Below are 15,000 nucleotides of genomic sequence, written 5' to 3'. Positions count from 1 at the left end.
GGGCGGAGTCTTAATCTACGTACCTCCTGTAGTGGCTGACGTCAGCAGCTGACTGGTAGATGGCATTGATGCAGTAGGGGGCGGAGTCTTAATCTACGTACCTCCAGTAGTGGCTAACGTCAGAAGCAGACTGGTAGATGGCATTCATGCAGTAGGGGGCGGAGTCTTAATAAGTCTACGTACCTCCTGTAGTGGCTGACGTCAGCAGCAGACTGGTAGATGGCATTCATGCAGTAGGGGGCGGAGTCTTAATCTACGTACCCCCTGTAGTGGCTGACGTCAGCAGCAGACTGGTAGATGGCATTCATGCAGTAGGGGGAGGAGTCTTAATCTACGTACCTCCTGTAGTGGCTAACGTCAGAGCCAGACTGGTAGATGTCATTCATGCAGTAGGGGGCGGAGTCAGGACAGATGACGGTGGGGGCGAGGACCAGCTCTTTATCGATCTACATACCTCCTGTAGTGGCTAACGTCAGAGCCAGACTGGTAGATGTCATTCATGCAGTAGGGGGCGGAGTCAGGACAGATGACGGTGGGGGCGAGGACCAGCTCTTTATCGATCTACATACCTCCTGTAGTGGCTAACGTCAGAGCCAGACTGGTAGATGTCATTCATGCAGTAGGGGGCGGAGTCAGGACAGATGACGGTGGGGGCGAGGACCAGCTCTTTATCGATCTACATACCTCCTGTAGTGGCTGACGTCAGAGCCAGACTGGTAGATGTCATTCATGTAGTAGGGGGCGGAGTCAGGACAGATGACGGTGGGGGCGAGGACCAGCTCTTTATCGATCTGCATACCTCCTGTAGTGGCTAACGTCAGAGCCAGACTGGTAGATGTCATTCATGCAGTAGGGGGCGGAGTCAGGACAGATGACGGTGGGGGCGAGGACCAGCTCACCCACCGTGCAGGGAACCTGAGCACCTGGGTCTCCGCACTTCACACACTCTGATCCCGGCTTTCCACCTGTTGGCATTATCATGATTATGATCATGATGATCGTCGCCGTCGTCGTTGTTATTAGCATTGTCTTCATTTTCAGGATCAAAGCTTTCATTAAAGCGGTCGTTTTGGTTGTTATGGTCCACTTAATTATCGTCATCATCATGATCAAAACCGTCATAATTATCACCATCATCGTCATGATTATCATTAACATCATCGTTGTCGTCGTCGTCGTCGTCATCATCATCATCGTCGTCGTCGTCGTCGTTTTCATACTCTGCATTAGCACTGTTCATCTCCGTCATAATGATCGTGGCAGTCTTCGTGTTGCTCGTCGTCGGTATTGTTATAAAGATCTTTGGAGACGGCGAAGTCATCGTCATTGTCATTATCATCGGTGACGTTATATTTATGCCATCATAATCTATCCCACAAACACACACACACACACACACACACACACACACACACACACACACACACACACACACACAAACACACACGCACGCATGCACACACACACGCACGCACGCACACACACACACACACACACCCACCCCCCTCCCACACACACACACACACATTCGCACGCAAACACACACGCACGCACGCACACACGCCCGCTCGCACGCACGCACGTGCGCACACTGTGTACTGACAACAACATAGGAGAAGAACACTTACCACCTCCTTGCTTCTGAGTAGTGGTACTGGGTTTTGTGGTCGTTGTCATCGGTGCTGTGGTCGTTGTCGTCGGTGTTGTGGTCGTTGTCGTCGGTGTAGTCGTTGTGGTTGGTGTTGTAGTAGTTGTCGGTGTTGTTGTTGTCGTTGGAGTGGTGGTCGGTGTTGTTGTAGTCGTCGGTGTTGTTGTTGTTGTCGTCGGTGTTGTTGTGGTTGAAGGCGTTGTTGTAGTGGTTGTAGTTGGTGTTGTTGTTGGTGTTGTTGTCGTCGTCGATGGTGTTGTTGTGGTTGTCGGTGTTGTTGTAGTCGTCGGTGTTGTTGTGGTTGTAGGTGTCGTTGTAGTGGTGGTAGTCGGTGTTGTTGTTGGTGTGGTCGTCGATGGTGTTGTTGTGGTCGTCGGTGTTGTTGTAGTCGTCGGTGTTGTTGTGGTTGTAGGGGTGGTTGTAGTGGTGGTTGTCGATGTTGTAGTCGGAGTAGTTGCGGTCGTGGGTGTTGTGGTTGTAGTTGGTGGCATTGTTGTAGTCGTGGGTGTGGTTGTAGGCGTCGTTGTCGTGGTTGGCGTTGTAGTTGTTGGCGTTGTTGTAGTTGTCGAAGTCGTTGTGGTCGTAGGTGTCGTTGTCGGCGTCGTCGTGGTTGTTGTCGAGGTAGTAGTGGTAAACGTGGTGGTGGTGGTAGTACTGGATGTTGTAGTGGTGGTCGTTGTGGGTGTCTCTGTTGGCAGCACACCTGGCGATCACAGGTAATGGCTTAGGTAGGACACTTCACATTGAGTCGTGTGATTGATTTGATGATAACATCTTCTTAACTTTTGGGTTTTCCGTAAAATGTCTCAAAATGGTTACCACACTTCCAGATATTACGGTATTTGGTATTTTTGGGACGGTTTGGATGGGGGTGGGGGTGGGTGGGGGTGGGGGTGGGGATGGGGGTGGGTGGGGGGAGGCCCGAGGTATTAGAACTGCAATTAATTCTCGGGTTTTGTGCCCGGAGACTGGTTCCGCGTAACTCTTACCTACTCAACTATTGACGGCGTGTGCATTCTTTCCCTTTGATTCTCAGATATGAGTTATTAGTGCCAAAAGGTGCGCACAAGAAGTGGACAGAGGAGGTGCGCAAACGTTGCTTGTAGACACACACTTTATTTCGTAAATAATCATTGCCTCGCTTGTGTCTTTTTTTGAACATTTTGTCAGGTTAGTTTGGTCTAATTAGTATTAAATTAGTGTTTGTTTGTGCACTTAAAAGACCGCGGGGTCGATATATATATATATCTAATGTAACGTTTTGTTTTGTCAATAATTTAACGTTCCAACAACCATACCTTTCTTGTTTTTTTAATTTAAAAAATCTTGTAGTGTTTTCTGGAAATTTTGAAAGCATGTAGGGGAGCTTCACCCTGTAAGCTGGGTCATTGTCAGATTACTGTCTCAGAGGGGGGTCAAATAATGGTTGTATGACTTTCATGAAGTAGGTCACCTACTTCATGAAAGGAATACAACCATCATTTTCCACCAAATCAAGAATTTGCTGTATCTGCTTGCTCTGTGTTTAACGTGTGCAGACAAGTGACTCACAGCTGAAGCAAGTCTTGGGACACAATTGTGGAGACAAGGGGTCTTGGCACGCCCCGGGGACACTGCATTTGAGGTCCGAGAGACCGTCATTGCACGTGAAACACTGCTCCTTCTCCAGCACTGCTGTCCTGCTGCTGTCTGTGGACACACCAGTACAAGGTGACCAGCACAAAATGCCACTCTCTAAAATGCTAATAAGCGTGCAAATCAAACCAAAAAAGTGTACTTTCCGCCTAGGAAGGAAACAATACTTTTCACGACGACGACGACGACGATGATGATGGTGATGATGAGGGTGAGGAGGAAGAGGAGGAGTATGATGATGATGATGATGATGATGATGATGATGATGAGGAGGAGGAGGAGGAGGAGGAGGAGGAGGAGGAGGACGACGACGACGATGACGACGATGAGGACGATGACGACGACGATGATGATGAGGAGGAGGAAGACGACGATGATTACAACAACAACAACAACAACAACAACAACAACAACAACAACAAGAAATTCCTCCGAGGTAGGAAAAACACCCCCGTCCTTACCATTCTCACTGCCACCAACTGAGAAGGTTATTTCCCTTTGACCATTAATATGTCCCTCTATAAGTCCTTGTAGAATCTTAATCCACCAATAACTCCCTAACCGTGTGTTTGACTGGTCCCAATTTTTGTAAGGACCGTCTCAGGAATGTATAGAACCTGTTCACCAAGTTTGGTGACGATCGGTCCGTTCATTCTTGAGATCTATATGCGAACACAAACAAACAAACAAACACATCGACCGAATCCTATACACACCCCTATACCGGGGGTGTAACAACAACAACGATAACGGTAACATTGACTTACTACACAGCTGGCAGAATTGAGGACAGAGGAAGAGGGCGGCCAGAGCGTGGTCACACACGTTGGGCAGGTCTTCACAGCTGTAGGAGTTCTGGTCCACGTGGTCCTTGCACTCGAACTCTGTAACACAAGCAAGCCACAGCCACAGGAGCTTGTATCCAAACGCCGGTCGATCATTATTTACTCCTGCATGCTTACCCCTACAAGGCTTATTACTACTATTCACTACACACAGTGTGAAATAATAATGATCGACCGGCGCTTTGATAAAAGCTCCTGTGGTCACAGCATGCATAGTTTCACTAAACATAATAACGCTTATCAAAGAAAAGGAGAACCCTGAACCAAACGTGGGGTACCATCCAGAGACTCGCCCAGAACAGACAGGAGTGGAGGTCCTTTGTTGCTGACCTACACGCCAACCGGCATAACGGGCAGTAAGTAAGTCAGTAAGTAAAGACTATGACAACTTCTTTCTTTCTTTCTTTATTTGGTGTTTAACGTCGTTTTCAACCGTTCAAGGTTATATCGCGACGGGGAAAGGGGGGAGATGGGATAGAGCCACTTGTTAATTGTCTCTTGTTCACAAAAGCACAAATAAAAAAATTGCTCCAGGGGCCTTGCAACGTAGTACAATATTACCTTACTGGGAGAATGCAAGTTTCCAGTACAAAGGACTTAACATTTCTTACATACTGCTTGACTAAAATCTTTACAAAAATTGACTATATTCTATACAAGAAACACTTAACAAGGGTAAAAAGAGAAACAGAATCCGTTAGTCGCCTCTCAGTACGACATGCTGAGGAGCATCGGGTAAATTCTTCCCCCTAACCCGCGGGGGGTACAATGACAACCACTTGACGCTTCTACCCACACTCTCCGAGAGCTACACGATCAGCGAGGTGCTACATTGCATAAGAGCCATTATTTAAATGTGAGCCTATGTTTTTTAATGTGTTTTTGTCGTATAATTGAATGTCCTAATAATCCTTATTAAATGTTTATTATAATCATATGACTGGGTGTGTCAAAGACAAATTTCAATGTGACATTTAAATGGACAATAAAGTGTTGTTATTATTGTATGCTTGACTGCCACAATACGTATAAGGTACGGTTGTTGTTTTGTTGTTTTGTTGTTGCGATGATTGAATTGTTTTTTTACGGTAACAAGGGAAACAACCGTTGTAGTCGTTGTTGTCCTTTGAAGTGCAGCAAGATGATAATGATTGCCTCCCCTGGAGACCAATTTTCTCAGATTTGGTCTAAATCAGTGTTTTACCTTGCACGTTATTGTGTGTGTGTGTGAATGTGTGTGTGTGCGCGCATGCGTGCGTGCGTGAGAGCGTGTGTGCGTAAGTGCTTGCGTGCGTGTGTGTGCGTGCGTGTACTGCCGCGAGCGTGCTGCGTGCGTAAGTACGTGCGTAAGTGCGTTTGTGTGTGTGTGGTCTGGTAATCGAATTCTTCTGGCAGTCTAGAGCTTATAGCTGAAGATGCTTACTTTTGTGCGCGCATGTCTCTGCACACAACTGCTGGGCCAGGGCGGAGTCGCACTTGTCTTTGTGATCGTGGCGGTACACCTCACACACGTGCGGTTTGGCTTGGTCAACACACGTCACCTGCTCCGTTTTGTTCAGTAGTAAGTCTTCCCACTCCTCGGAGCTGTCTGTCAAATATGACAGAAAGAGGTGAACTGAACTTCACAGGGATGAAGGATGTGTGTGACGCTGTGTGTGTGTGTGTGTGTGTGTGTGTGTGTGTGTGTGTGTGCGTGCGTGTGTGCGTGCGTGTGTGTGTATGCGTGCGTGCGTGCGTGTGTGAATGTGTGTGTTTATGTTTGTGTGTGTGTGTGTGTTTGTGTGCGTGCGTGTGTGTGTGTTTATGTGTGTGTGTGTGTGTGTGTATGTGCGCGCGTGTGAGTGTGTGTGTGTGTGCGCGTCACAGTGCTTGCGCGCGCGCGTGTGTGTGTGTGTGGGTGTGGGTGTGTGTTTCTGTGTGCTTGCCTGCGTGTATGTGTGTGCCGCGTTTGTGTGTGCGAGTGTTCACATTCAGAACAACGCCGCAGCGTATGACAACAGCAGCTGACCGCAGTGGTGACAGAAGTCAGGGCACAGGATGTGGGCCAGGATGGGTTCCTCCTTACACACGGCGGGCAGGAGGCTACAGGGAACGGGGGAGTCTTTCAGGATCAGGTCCTGGCATTTGGTGTCCCTCTCCTGTCCCCCCACCACGCTCATCATCATCGCTGTCACAGGTAGAGAGAGACAGAGAGAGAGAGTGATCGAGGGCGTATACAGGTGCACGCATTTTGTTCATTCGTCACAGTTTGTATGTGTGTGCATGTCAGTCTACCTATCTGTCCGTCCGTTTTTTTCTAAGTCCGTCCGATTACGCATTCGTTTATCACAGTCATCCGTCCGTCTGTCCATCCAAGCAAACGTGTGCGCAAACGCAGGCAAGCAGGCAAGCAGGCAAACAGGCAAGCACGTACGCACGCATGCACGCAAACACATGCACACACATACATACACGCACGCACAGACACACGCACACCTGACACACGCACGCGGCACGCGCGCTTGTAAGCACGTACACACACACACACACACACACACACGCACACACACACACACACACACACACACAACACAACACACACACACGCATGCAACGCGCGCTCGAACGCACGAACACATGCACGCTCATCCAAATTTTACCGAATGTACGCACACAGACGATTGAGCGCGTGTACATATAAACATTCACGCACAGAGAGTATAGCTGTCTCTTCAGTGGTGTGTGTGTGTGTGTGTGTGTGTGTGTGTGTGTGTGTGTGTGTGAGTGTGTGTGTGTGTGTGTGAGTGTCAGTGTGTGTGTGTATGTGTGTGTGTGTGTGTGCCGTGTGTGTGTTTGTTTGTGTATGTGTGTGTGTTTGTTTGTGTGTGTGTGTGTGTGTGTTTTTTTTATGTGTGTGTTTGTGTGTATGATGTGTGTGTATGTGCGTGCGTGTGTGTGTGTGTATGTTTATGTGTGTGTGTATGTGTTTGTGTTTGTGTGTGTGTGTGTGTGTGTGTGTGTGTGTGTGCGTACGGTGTGCGTGTGTCTGTCTGTCTGTCTATCTGTCTGTCTGTGTGCTCGCACGAGTTTTGATGAAAAAACCCACGTGGAGTTGGCCATGAACATAGGTTATGAAAAGGTTGCAACACAATTAAATGTTCAACATTCGGCTCTTATCAAGCATGTTCCTTTCAGATATTTCTCAGCTTATTTTGTGTTTTCTATTTGGATATCAAGCTCAAATTCATTAAAATTCGGGAAGGTTTGATAAATTTTGTTTTGAATTTAAGAATTGGAATTTGAGTTTCCTGTCAATGTTTTCGCCCTAGCTGTGATCAAACGTATTTCTTTTTTTGCTTGCATAACAAGAATTATTTTCTATGCCCCAAAACGAGATTAAAGGACTAATACATCTTGAAACTCAAAACTTGATTGTTGATAATAAACATTACTATACTTCCAAGACAAATTCTCAAGAACGAACGATTACAGCTACACATATCGGGGACACACGACCTGCTTTCAAATTGAGGTCACGTGGTGTCACGTGACTAACTACGCTACAGATAATGACCTTAGTGTGTCGAATAAAATAAAAAGAATGGTACAAAAAACAGAGAATATATTACCACATACAAAAATGTCTTACCCATCAGGGCAACAACGGCACTGAACCTGTCCATGTTTCAACGAATGGAACCAGTTTCTGGCTGGGTGTACACAACAGAATCAGTCGATTGACTGTATGAAGATTGCGTTGTCACAGACGAAGACACATGCCTTGTTTTTCTACACGCTTCAAACCAGACACGCATATATAATCATCGTGTGTATGTCAGAATAAGTTGGGCCCAGGTGCTTGTGCTTATCTGCTTCTAAGACTCAAAGACTTCGTGGGTGTATACTCTGCCACGATTCACTCAATGTCTGTGGTCTGTATCGGTGACATCATCTGACACTGGTATTTGATATGGGCTCATGTTAACACTATTGCCAAGAATCAAAATATCTTAATGATTGTGGTTAAACACACACACACACGCACGCACGCACGCACGCACGCACACACGCACGCACACACACACACAGACACACACACACACACAAACACAAAGTGACACGCTAACAACAGTAACAAAATAAATCTCCACGCAGTTTATTTACAGATATTTTAACGAGTGAATACCAAATCAAACATGGCTTTCTATTCTTGAAAACATCTTGTGAACGTTGATTTTTTGTTGTTGTATTTCCAAACAAAGATATGTACTGTACACATACTGTTTATGTGCTCAAAATGTAACAAAATATAATATTCACATCACACAGTGACAAAAGTGACAGAGGTAGAGATAACTAATAACATTAAAAATACTGTCACACCTGTCTATAAGGGTGGAGGTCTGAAAGAGAGTGGGGGGGGGGGGGGGGGGGAGGGAGGGGTCTTATAAGGGAGGTTCCACTTTATTTGATCCTTGCAGAAGATAACGTCATGCACGACCTTTAGTCCGACTGAGGCAAGCGTTGACAAACAGAACATAGAGATTTCTTTCAGTATAAGAACGCCGAAAAAGGAATTAGCCTCAGTCACAACTATCGGACCGTCTTATCTTAATCTCGCTATAGAAGTAGAAACAAAGAGAAATGAATGCTAGTCATGAATCATTGTTGTTGGAAATATATGAGACTAAATAGTATAGACGCATGGAAAACTCAAAGTTTGCCTAAAAAACGATCGGACGAAACAGTCTTTGAAACAGTAATATGGACGAATTGTACCATTTCTTCCCCAAAGTCGACGTTGTGCAGCCTCTTCTCGGTTTCTGAACACCCCCTTGTGCACGCTTGCGCACGATAAGGATCCCAAGGTAACAGCAAAAGTCTCAGGCCTCAGTAAACAGGCATGCAAGAAGAAAAAAAATGGGTAGCGAGATTCTGATGCTGCACGCTATTCCAAGGGAGTAGCAGCCCGAATTTCTTTGAGGGAATTTACCAATATAAATACCTTCTTCTGAAAACTTTGGAGTTTCAACATCTCGCATACTCTCTACAAAATCTTAAAAAATAAATCAGACACACACACGCACACAAAAATACTGGTACAGGCAAAGTATCAGACCAGCTGCATGAACCACAGACTATCAGGTGAACAATGCTGAAACGGTAGTGTCTTGAAACAATACTTATTCGTAAGCAATATACAAATATGTCTCGATGTTTAAGCAACATGATAACATTTCATTTTTAGAGAGAACCAAACACCTCTGTCTCATGTGTATGCAGCACACAATGTCTCCTTTCAAAGCAACAACAAAACTCATTCCTGTTATGCAATATATAATTTTGTCTCATCTTTAAGGAGTAACACGTTTCTTGTTACCCGGCAAAAACACACAACTTGACAAACATTTAAACATGTTGGCTGGTCTTATATCTAAATAATTATTTGCACACAACATGGATCATGTTCTCCTACATTGGAATGTTCAAAATAAAATAGTAATTCGTGAAGCCTAGAACGTGTTTTAAAAATAATACTGCAAAGGGCAAGAGTGGTGGTTTCGCACGCATCACTATACAAATATGATGAGAGAATTTGTGCTTATCGCTCACCACCCCGACACACATTGTTGCACACACACACACACACACGCACACACACACACACACACACACACACCCGCACGCACTCAGGCACAAACACACACGCACACACACACACACACACACACACGCACAAACACACACTCTCTCCCTCTCTCTTTCCCTACACACACTTACACACACTCTAACAAACCACCATCATCCACGAGGCAGCAGACAGGCAAGCAAATACATTATTGATCACAGTCTTGGCAAATTTGAAACGTTTGAGACGCCCACTGGACGATCCCATTTGGCAACAAGGGGTGAGAGGATGACAGACTGGCGATACCAGCCAGTCCCGGTGTAACGATATCAAGGTTTCTGATTCAACCAGCCGCGTTTCTAATTCGATATATAGCCCAGACTGAAATGTTGTTTCCTGGTCAAATTAAGAGGTACACTTCTTTGAGGGAGAAAAGCATGTAAGAGAATTGGTGGTGAAATTCATTAGATTTTACTCCAAAATTCGATTCCTTCGAAAATGTGCACCGAGTGGTTATGTCCCTTGAATGAAAAGGGAAAATGGATTTTACGATGAAGTACATTTCTAAGTCAAAATAAAAAAATTTTAATGTGCGAATTTGACCCAATCAATATAAAATGTCGAAGGTCAATCATAAGTACAATGGAAGGGTGGGGGGCTTTTTGATGTGGTGTTTATACAAGATTTAACTCCGCCAAGGACGGTCCCAAGCCCGGCTGAAAAAGGAGGAGGGTTGGGCGTAGGGTTAGCACCCCCACCCTGCAAAAAAGACTTCGCTACAGAAACGTCAACAACAGAAGAAGAAAGAGCTGTTGTTGGCGGCCCATACCCTGACAGGAGTGACGGGCATTGATTGATTGATTGATTATACAAGATCAACATGGCCGAATCAGAAAGCTGGTTGAATCAGAAAGCTGGTTGAATCAGAAAGCTGGTTGAATCAGAAAGCTGGTTGAATCAGAAAGCTGGTTGAATCAGAAAGCTGGTTGAATCAGAAAGTTGGTTGAATCAGAAAGCTGGTTGAATCAGAAAGCTGGTTGAATCAGAAAGCTGGTTGAATCAGAAAGCTCGTTTCGCTACATACACCGGTCATCACTTGGCAATGGGAGGAAGAAACTTGTCGTCCGTCGCGGCCTCTGCCTGCTGGAGCTGGGTGTTGAAGGCCAGCTTGGGGTCCCCTCCTCCCCCACCCCCTGTACCGGTCAAGTTCAGCTTGTCCACTTTCTCCGCGATCACCACATCTGTGTTTTCGGTCACTTTCCGAGATCCCTTGGCGCTGCGTGTGCTGACGTCTGAAACACGAACACACATAGAGGGTTTTCAAAAATTGACTCAGAATGAAAGAAAGCACAAGTACGACGGTCGCATGCTTCGCGGAGACGAGTCACGAGTGTGACTGACCCGTCTAGAGAACTTACACGTCAATGAATGTAGCTTGCGGGAAAGGTTTATCAGTATCAACTTCATCGCTTTTTTGTACCAAATTGTTTCCGTATCTTCGCCTTAACATCTCATTTATGACCCCCCCCCCCCCCCAAAAAAAAAAAAAAAAAAAAAAAAAACACCCGTTACTTTCATATTATGTTTGGTCATAAATTAAACGTTTTAATAACCTACCAATCTTGGTTTTTATATTCGGAATTTGGAACGTTGGCAGGCTATCTGGTTCGGGATCTTTACCTCGTGCTGACTCATCGATGGTAGTTTCTGCTGACGCCCCGACAGGAGGGACTCTTTCCTTCAGGGTTTTGTTGGCGCTCTTCCGTTCCTTCAGGTTCAGCTTCCAGTCTTCAGCTTTGGTCTTCTCTGTGCACACAGAAACAGCACGAACAGTTGGTCATTGGTGGCTCTCTGAGAGAGACATGCTAAAGATCAGAGTATCTGTCATGAAGTCGTTCCCGTGTAAATAATCAGCCTCACCATCTCAGATCAAGTCAAGTTTTTGCACGGGACAAGACCGCCCCTTCACCTGAACACATGCAAATCAAAACAAAACAAAAACACCCGAAAAACCGGGAACATGCCCCTAAAGCCAACGTCTAACTACAGCCGAACCAAGCCGAACTAGGTCGGCGAACGTTCGGCGACGTCATCAAATCAGGGGATTCCCCTATTTCTGGGTTGCACCTGTAACGTTCGCGGTTCGCCGATTAAATCCTGCAAACATTCGGCGCGTCATCGGCGAACTGACTTTTCATTGGTTGAATATTTGTGTATCTTCATCCTTGAAGAGTGACAATACTGACGGCTATAACGCTGTCAACCGCTCACGAGTCTTCTCACGTGATATGTTTTGATCTTGTGACCGTTGTCACCGATACATTTCGCCGCTAGTTAGTACACCGAGCCAGGCACGGTGTAAGATTCGCCGAACTAGTTCGGCTTGGTTCGGCTGTAGTTAGTAGGGGGCTTAATAGTTTAAACGTGAGGGCGTTAAACAACATTTATCATCAAAACAAAAAATATGGGTGCGTTCTGTGCAGATAGAGATTTCTTTTAAATATCAATTTCTCAGATTCACACTCTGAACAAAACAGAAAAACAAGACGATTTATCAGTGGTAGGCCCTTTGTGTCTGAGGGGAGAAATGGTCTTATCACAGGTAAAAAAACTGGCCAGATTTGAGATTTTTGTTTGTTTGTTTGCTTAACGCCCAGTCCACCACGAAGGGTGATATCAGGGCGGTGCTGCTTTGACATTTAACGTGCGCCACACACAAGACAGAAGTCGCAGCACAGGCTTCGTGTCTCACCCAGTCCATAGACCATTTATCCTAGGCTATTTGGTCTATGCCCAGTCACATTATTCTGCCAGATTTGAGATGGTGAGTCGAATTGTTTGCACGGGAAGGAGTGTGCCTCTTGGTAGGCCTACGCTCAAAACGAAGAAGCAGAAGAACAAGAACAAGAACAAGAAGAACAAGAACAAGAACAAAAGATAGATATGTTTATATCCATAGTACCGTATGTATGTTTTGAGATCAGATATTTCCAGTATATAATCATTACAGTGTGACAACCGCCCCCACCATCCACCCCCCACCCCCGCCCTCTCCTTAACCCTCCCCCCCCCCCCCCCGGTATGTCTGCGTGTGTATTTGTATGGGTGAAACTAATTTGTATTCCATAATTGTAAACCATGTGGTTGTTTTATGTGATGTCCATGTATTTATATGTATATATATTGTAAAATATCAGAAAAATGATAAAAAAAGAAGAAGAAAAAAGAAGAAAAAAAGAACAAGAACAACAACAGCAACAGCAACAACAACAACAATATTTTGTTTTAACTTTTCTCTCTCGACATTATGCTGCATTTTTTTTCAGAGACTGAAAAAACGACGACAGTGCTTACACAAATCTATTGTCGTGAGTGGCTGCTGTGATGGACCCATACAACCAATACCTGGTCCCCCCAAAAAATCACATTTATATTCAGGACAACGCCGCCGCGAATCACAAAACCAGCTCACTACAGTGGTCTCAGACAACAACAACAACAACAACAACAACAACAACAACAACAACAACAACAACATCAACTCTCTCTCTCTCTCACCTCTATTAGGAGGCTGTGCCGGGACCTTATACGGGTCTGTGGTGTTTTGAGTGGCAGCCTGGTTGCCGCTAGTGTGGTGGGTGTGGTGGTGGTGGTGGGTGTGATGGCTGTGGTGGTGGTGGTGGTGGTGGCCGTCGGAGGAGGCAGGGGAGGTGGAGGTACGCTTGTTGGGACGGCCCACACGGTCACGTCGCGACCCGGCCCACGCCTCTTTGATCCACTCGTGTTGCAGCGCCTCTTCCGGCGTCATGCGCAGGTTCGGTTGCCATCTGTGAACACACAGTATAGTGAAATTCAAGTTTTACGCCCTCACGGCAAAGCCATTAGGGGCATGTTCCCGGGGTTTTAACCCGACTTTAGATGAGATACATAGAGATTACACAACGTCATCGAGTGAGGGACCGAAAAATATTGAAACTCGAGGATGATTTTTTTGTGGTATCAACCGAGACCGTAGGTCGAGGTTGATACCACACACAACAAGAGGCGAAGCCTTCAAGGCTCACGTAAGAAATCGACAAACAGTAACACAAACTCAATCACTCTGTCACACACACACACACACACACACACACACACACACACACACACACACACACACACACACACACACACACACACACACACACACACACACACACAGTAAGCATAGGTGAAACTGTGCAAGAAAGGGAGACCCTGGATCTGCCAATTAGTCTCGGCCCGCTCACAATAACAATGACCGAGACTTTCAGTAATTCCTTTGCGTGACGTCCAACCCTCTTACGTCATAATGTGACGTCTTCAAATAGTTTCTATCACACACGTCAAACACTTTTGACCGAGACGTAATCTTCTTATGCGAGCTTTATCCATAGACTCGGAAATGTTAAAGTTTCTATCACACACACACGCACGCACGCACGCACGCACGCACAGACAGACAAAGTTTATCATCGCATAGGCTACACTTACGTGAGCCAAAAATCATCCGAGAGTTTCAATATTTTTTGGTCCCTCACAAGATGACGTTTGTGTAATTTGTGTATACAATGATCAACGACAAAGACAAAAATTAAAACAAAAACAACACGAACTCTTTTCCATCGAGGAATGGTGGAAGGAAAAGAACGAACGTTGGCGTGTGAATACACAACCGGAAATAGATCTAGATCTAAATTGATCTCTATGACCCGTGCCTTGATACCATTGAGATCATAGGAGATGCACAGCAGTGCCGATACCAGGTTTCTTTAGCTTCACTTTAAAATGATATCAGAACGATAGTTATTCACTTGAAAGTGAACACAGGAGAGTTGTATACACAAGTGTATGCGTGTTTTAGGTGGTATCAGCCATCTGCACTTATGGCAGAATGACCGAGGTCTTTTACGTGCCACTGTGGTGACACGGGGGTGGAAGATGGATACCGTCTCTGGGTCTGCACATAAGGTTGACCTGTGTCCGTCCCGGCCCGGATTCGAACCAGCGACCTTTCGATCACAAGTCCAGTGCTCTACCACCTGAGCTACCCGGGCCCCCCACAGTACAGTGCTTGTCGTCACTCCTACTTTCAGTGAATCAAAACACGACAATGGTAGGTATTTGGAAGGTTTATTGTTCTTGTTACCTGATGAAGCTTTTAGAAGCAAAAATTCGTATTATCGTGCTGTCCTTGTTTCGGTGAGTACACAATTCTGTTGTTTTTCAACTTTGTTCATCTCACC

General features: G+C 45.7%; 2 protein-coding genes across 2 annotated transcripts in view; both read right to left on the bottom strand.

The window, feature by feature from the left end:
- Positions 1-783: 783 nt before the first annotated feature.
- On the bottom strand, positions 784-6,293 carry LOC138979530 (mucin-2-like). Its single transcript, XM_070352243.1, has 6 exons — positions 6,137-6,293; positions 5,552-5,716; positions 4,051-4,167; positions 3,200-3,337; positions 1,629-2,351; positions 784-965 (listed from the first exon to the last, which is right to left on the bottom strand). The coding sequence occupies exons 1-6, from the start codon at positions 6,291-6,293 to the stop codon at positions 784-786; spliced, it is 1,482 nt and encodes a 493-aa protein (XP_070208344.1).
- A 1,964-nt stretch (positions 6,294-8,257) lies between these two features.
- Positions 8,258-15,000, bottom strand: part of LOC138980243 (dual specificity tyrosine-phosphorylation-regulated kinase 4-like) — a 37,451-nt gene continuing 30,708 nt past the window's right edge. Inside the window, exons 11-13 of the mRNA XM_070353091.1 lie at positions 13,295-13,563; positions 11,417-11,542; positions 8,258-11,028 (exon numbers count right to left, since the gene is read on the bottom strand). Of these exons, the coding sequence (XP_070209192.1) occupies positions 10,829-11,028; positions 11,417-11,542; positions 13,295-13,563 (595 nt within the window). The 3' untranslated portion in view covers positions 8,258-10,828. The remainder of the gene's footprint in view (positions 11,029-11,416; positions 11,543-13,294; positions 13,564-15,000) is intronic.

The sequence above is a fragment of the Littorina saxatilis genome, linkage group LG11, assembly GCF_037325665.1.
Source record: "Littorina saxatilis isolate snail1 linkage group LG11, US_GU_Lsax_2.0, whole genome shotgun sequence".
In the NCBI taxonomy this organism is placed as follows: Eukaryota; Metazoa; Mollusca; class Gastropoda; order Littorinimorpha; family Littorinidae; genus Littorina; species Littorina saxatilis.
This window is presented reverse-complemented; position numbering and strand designations above follow the sequence as displayed.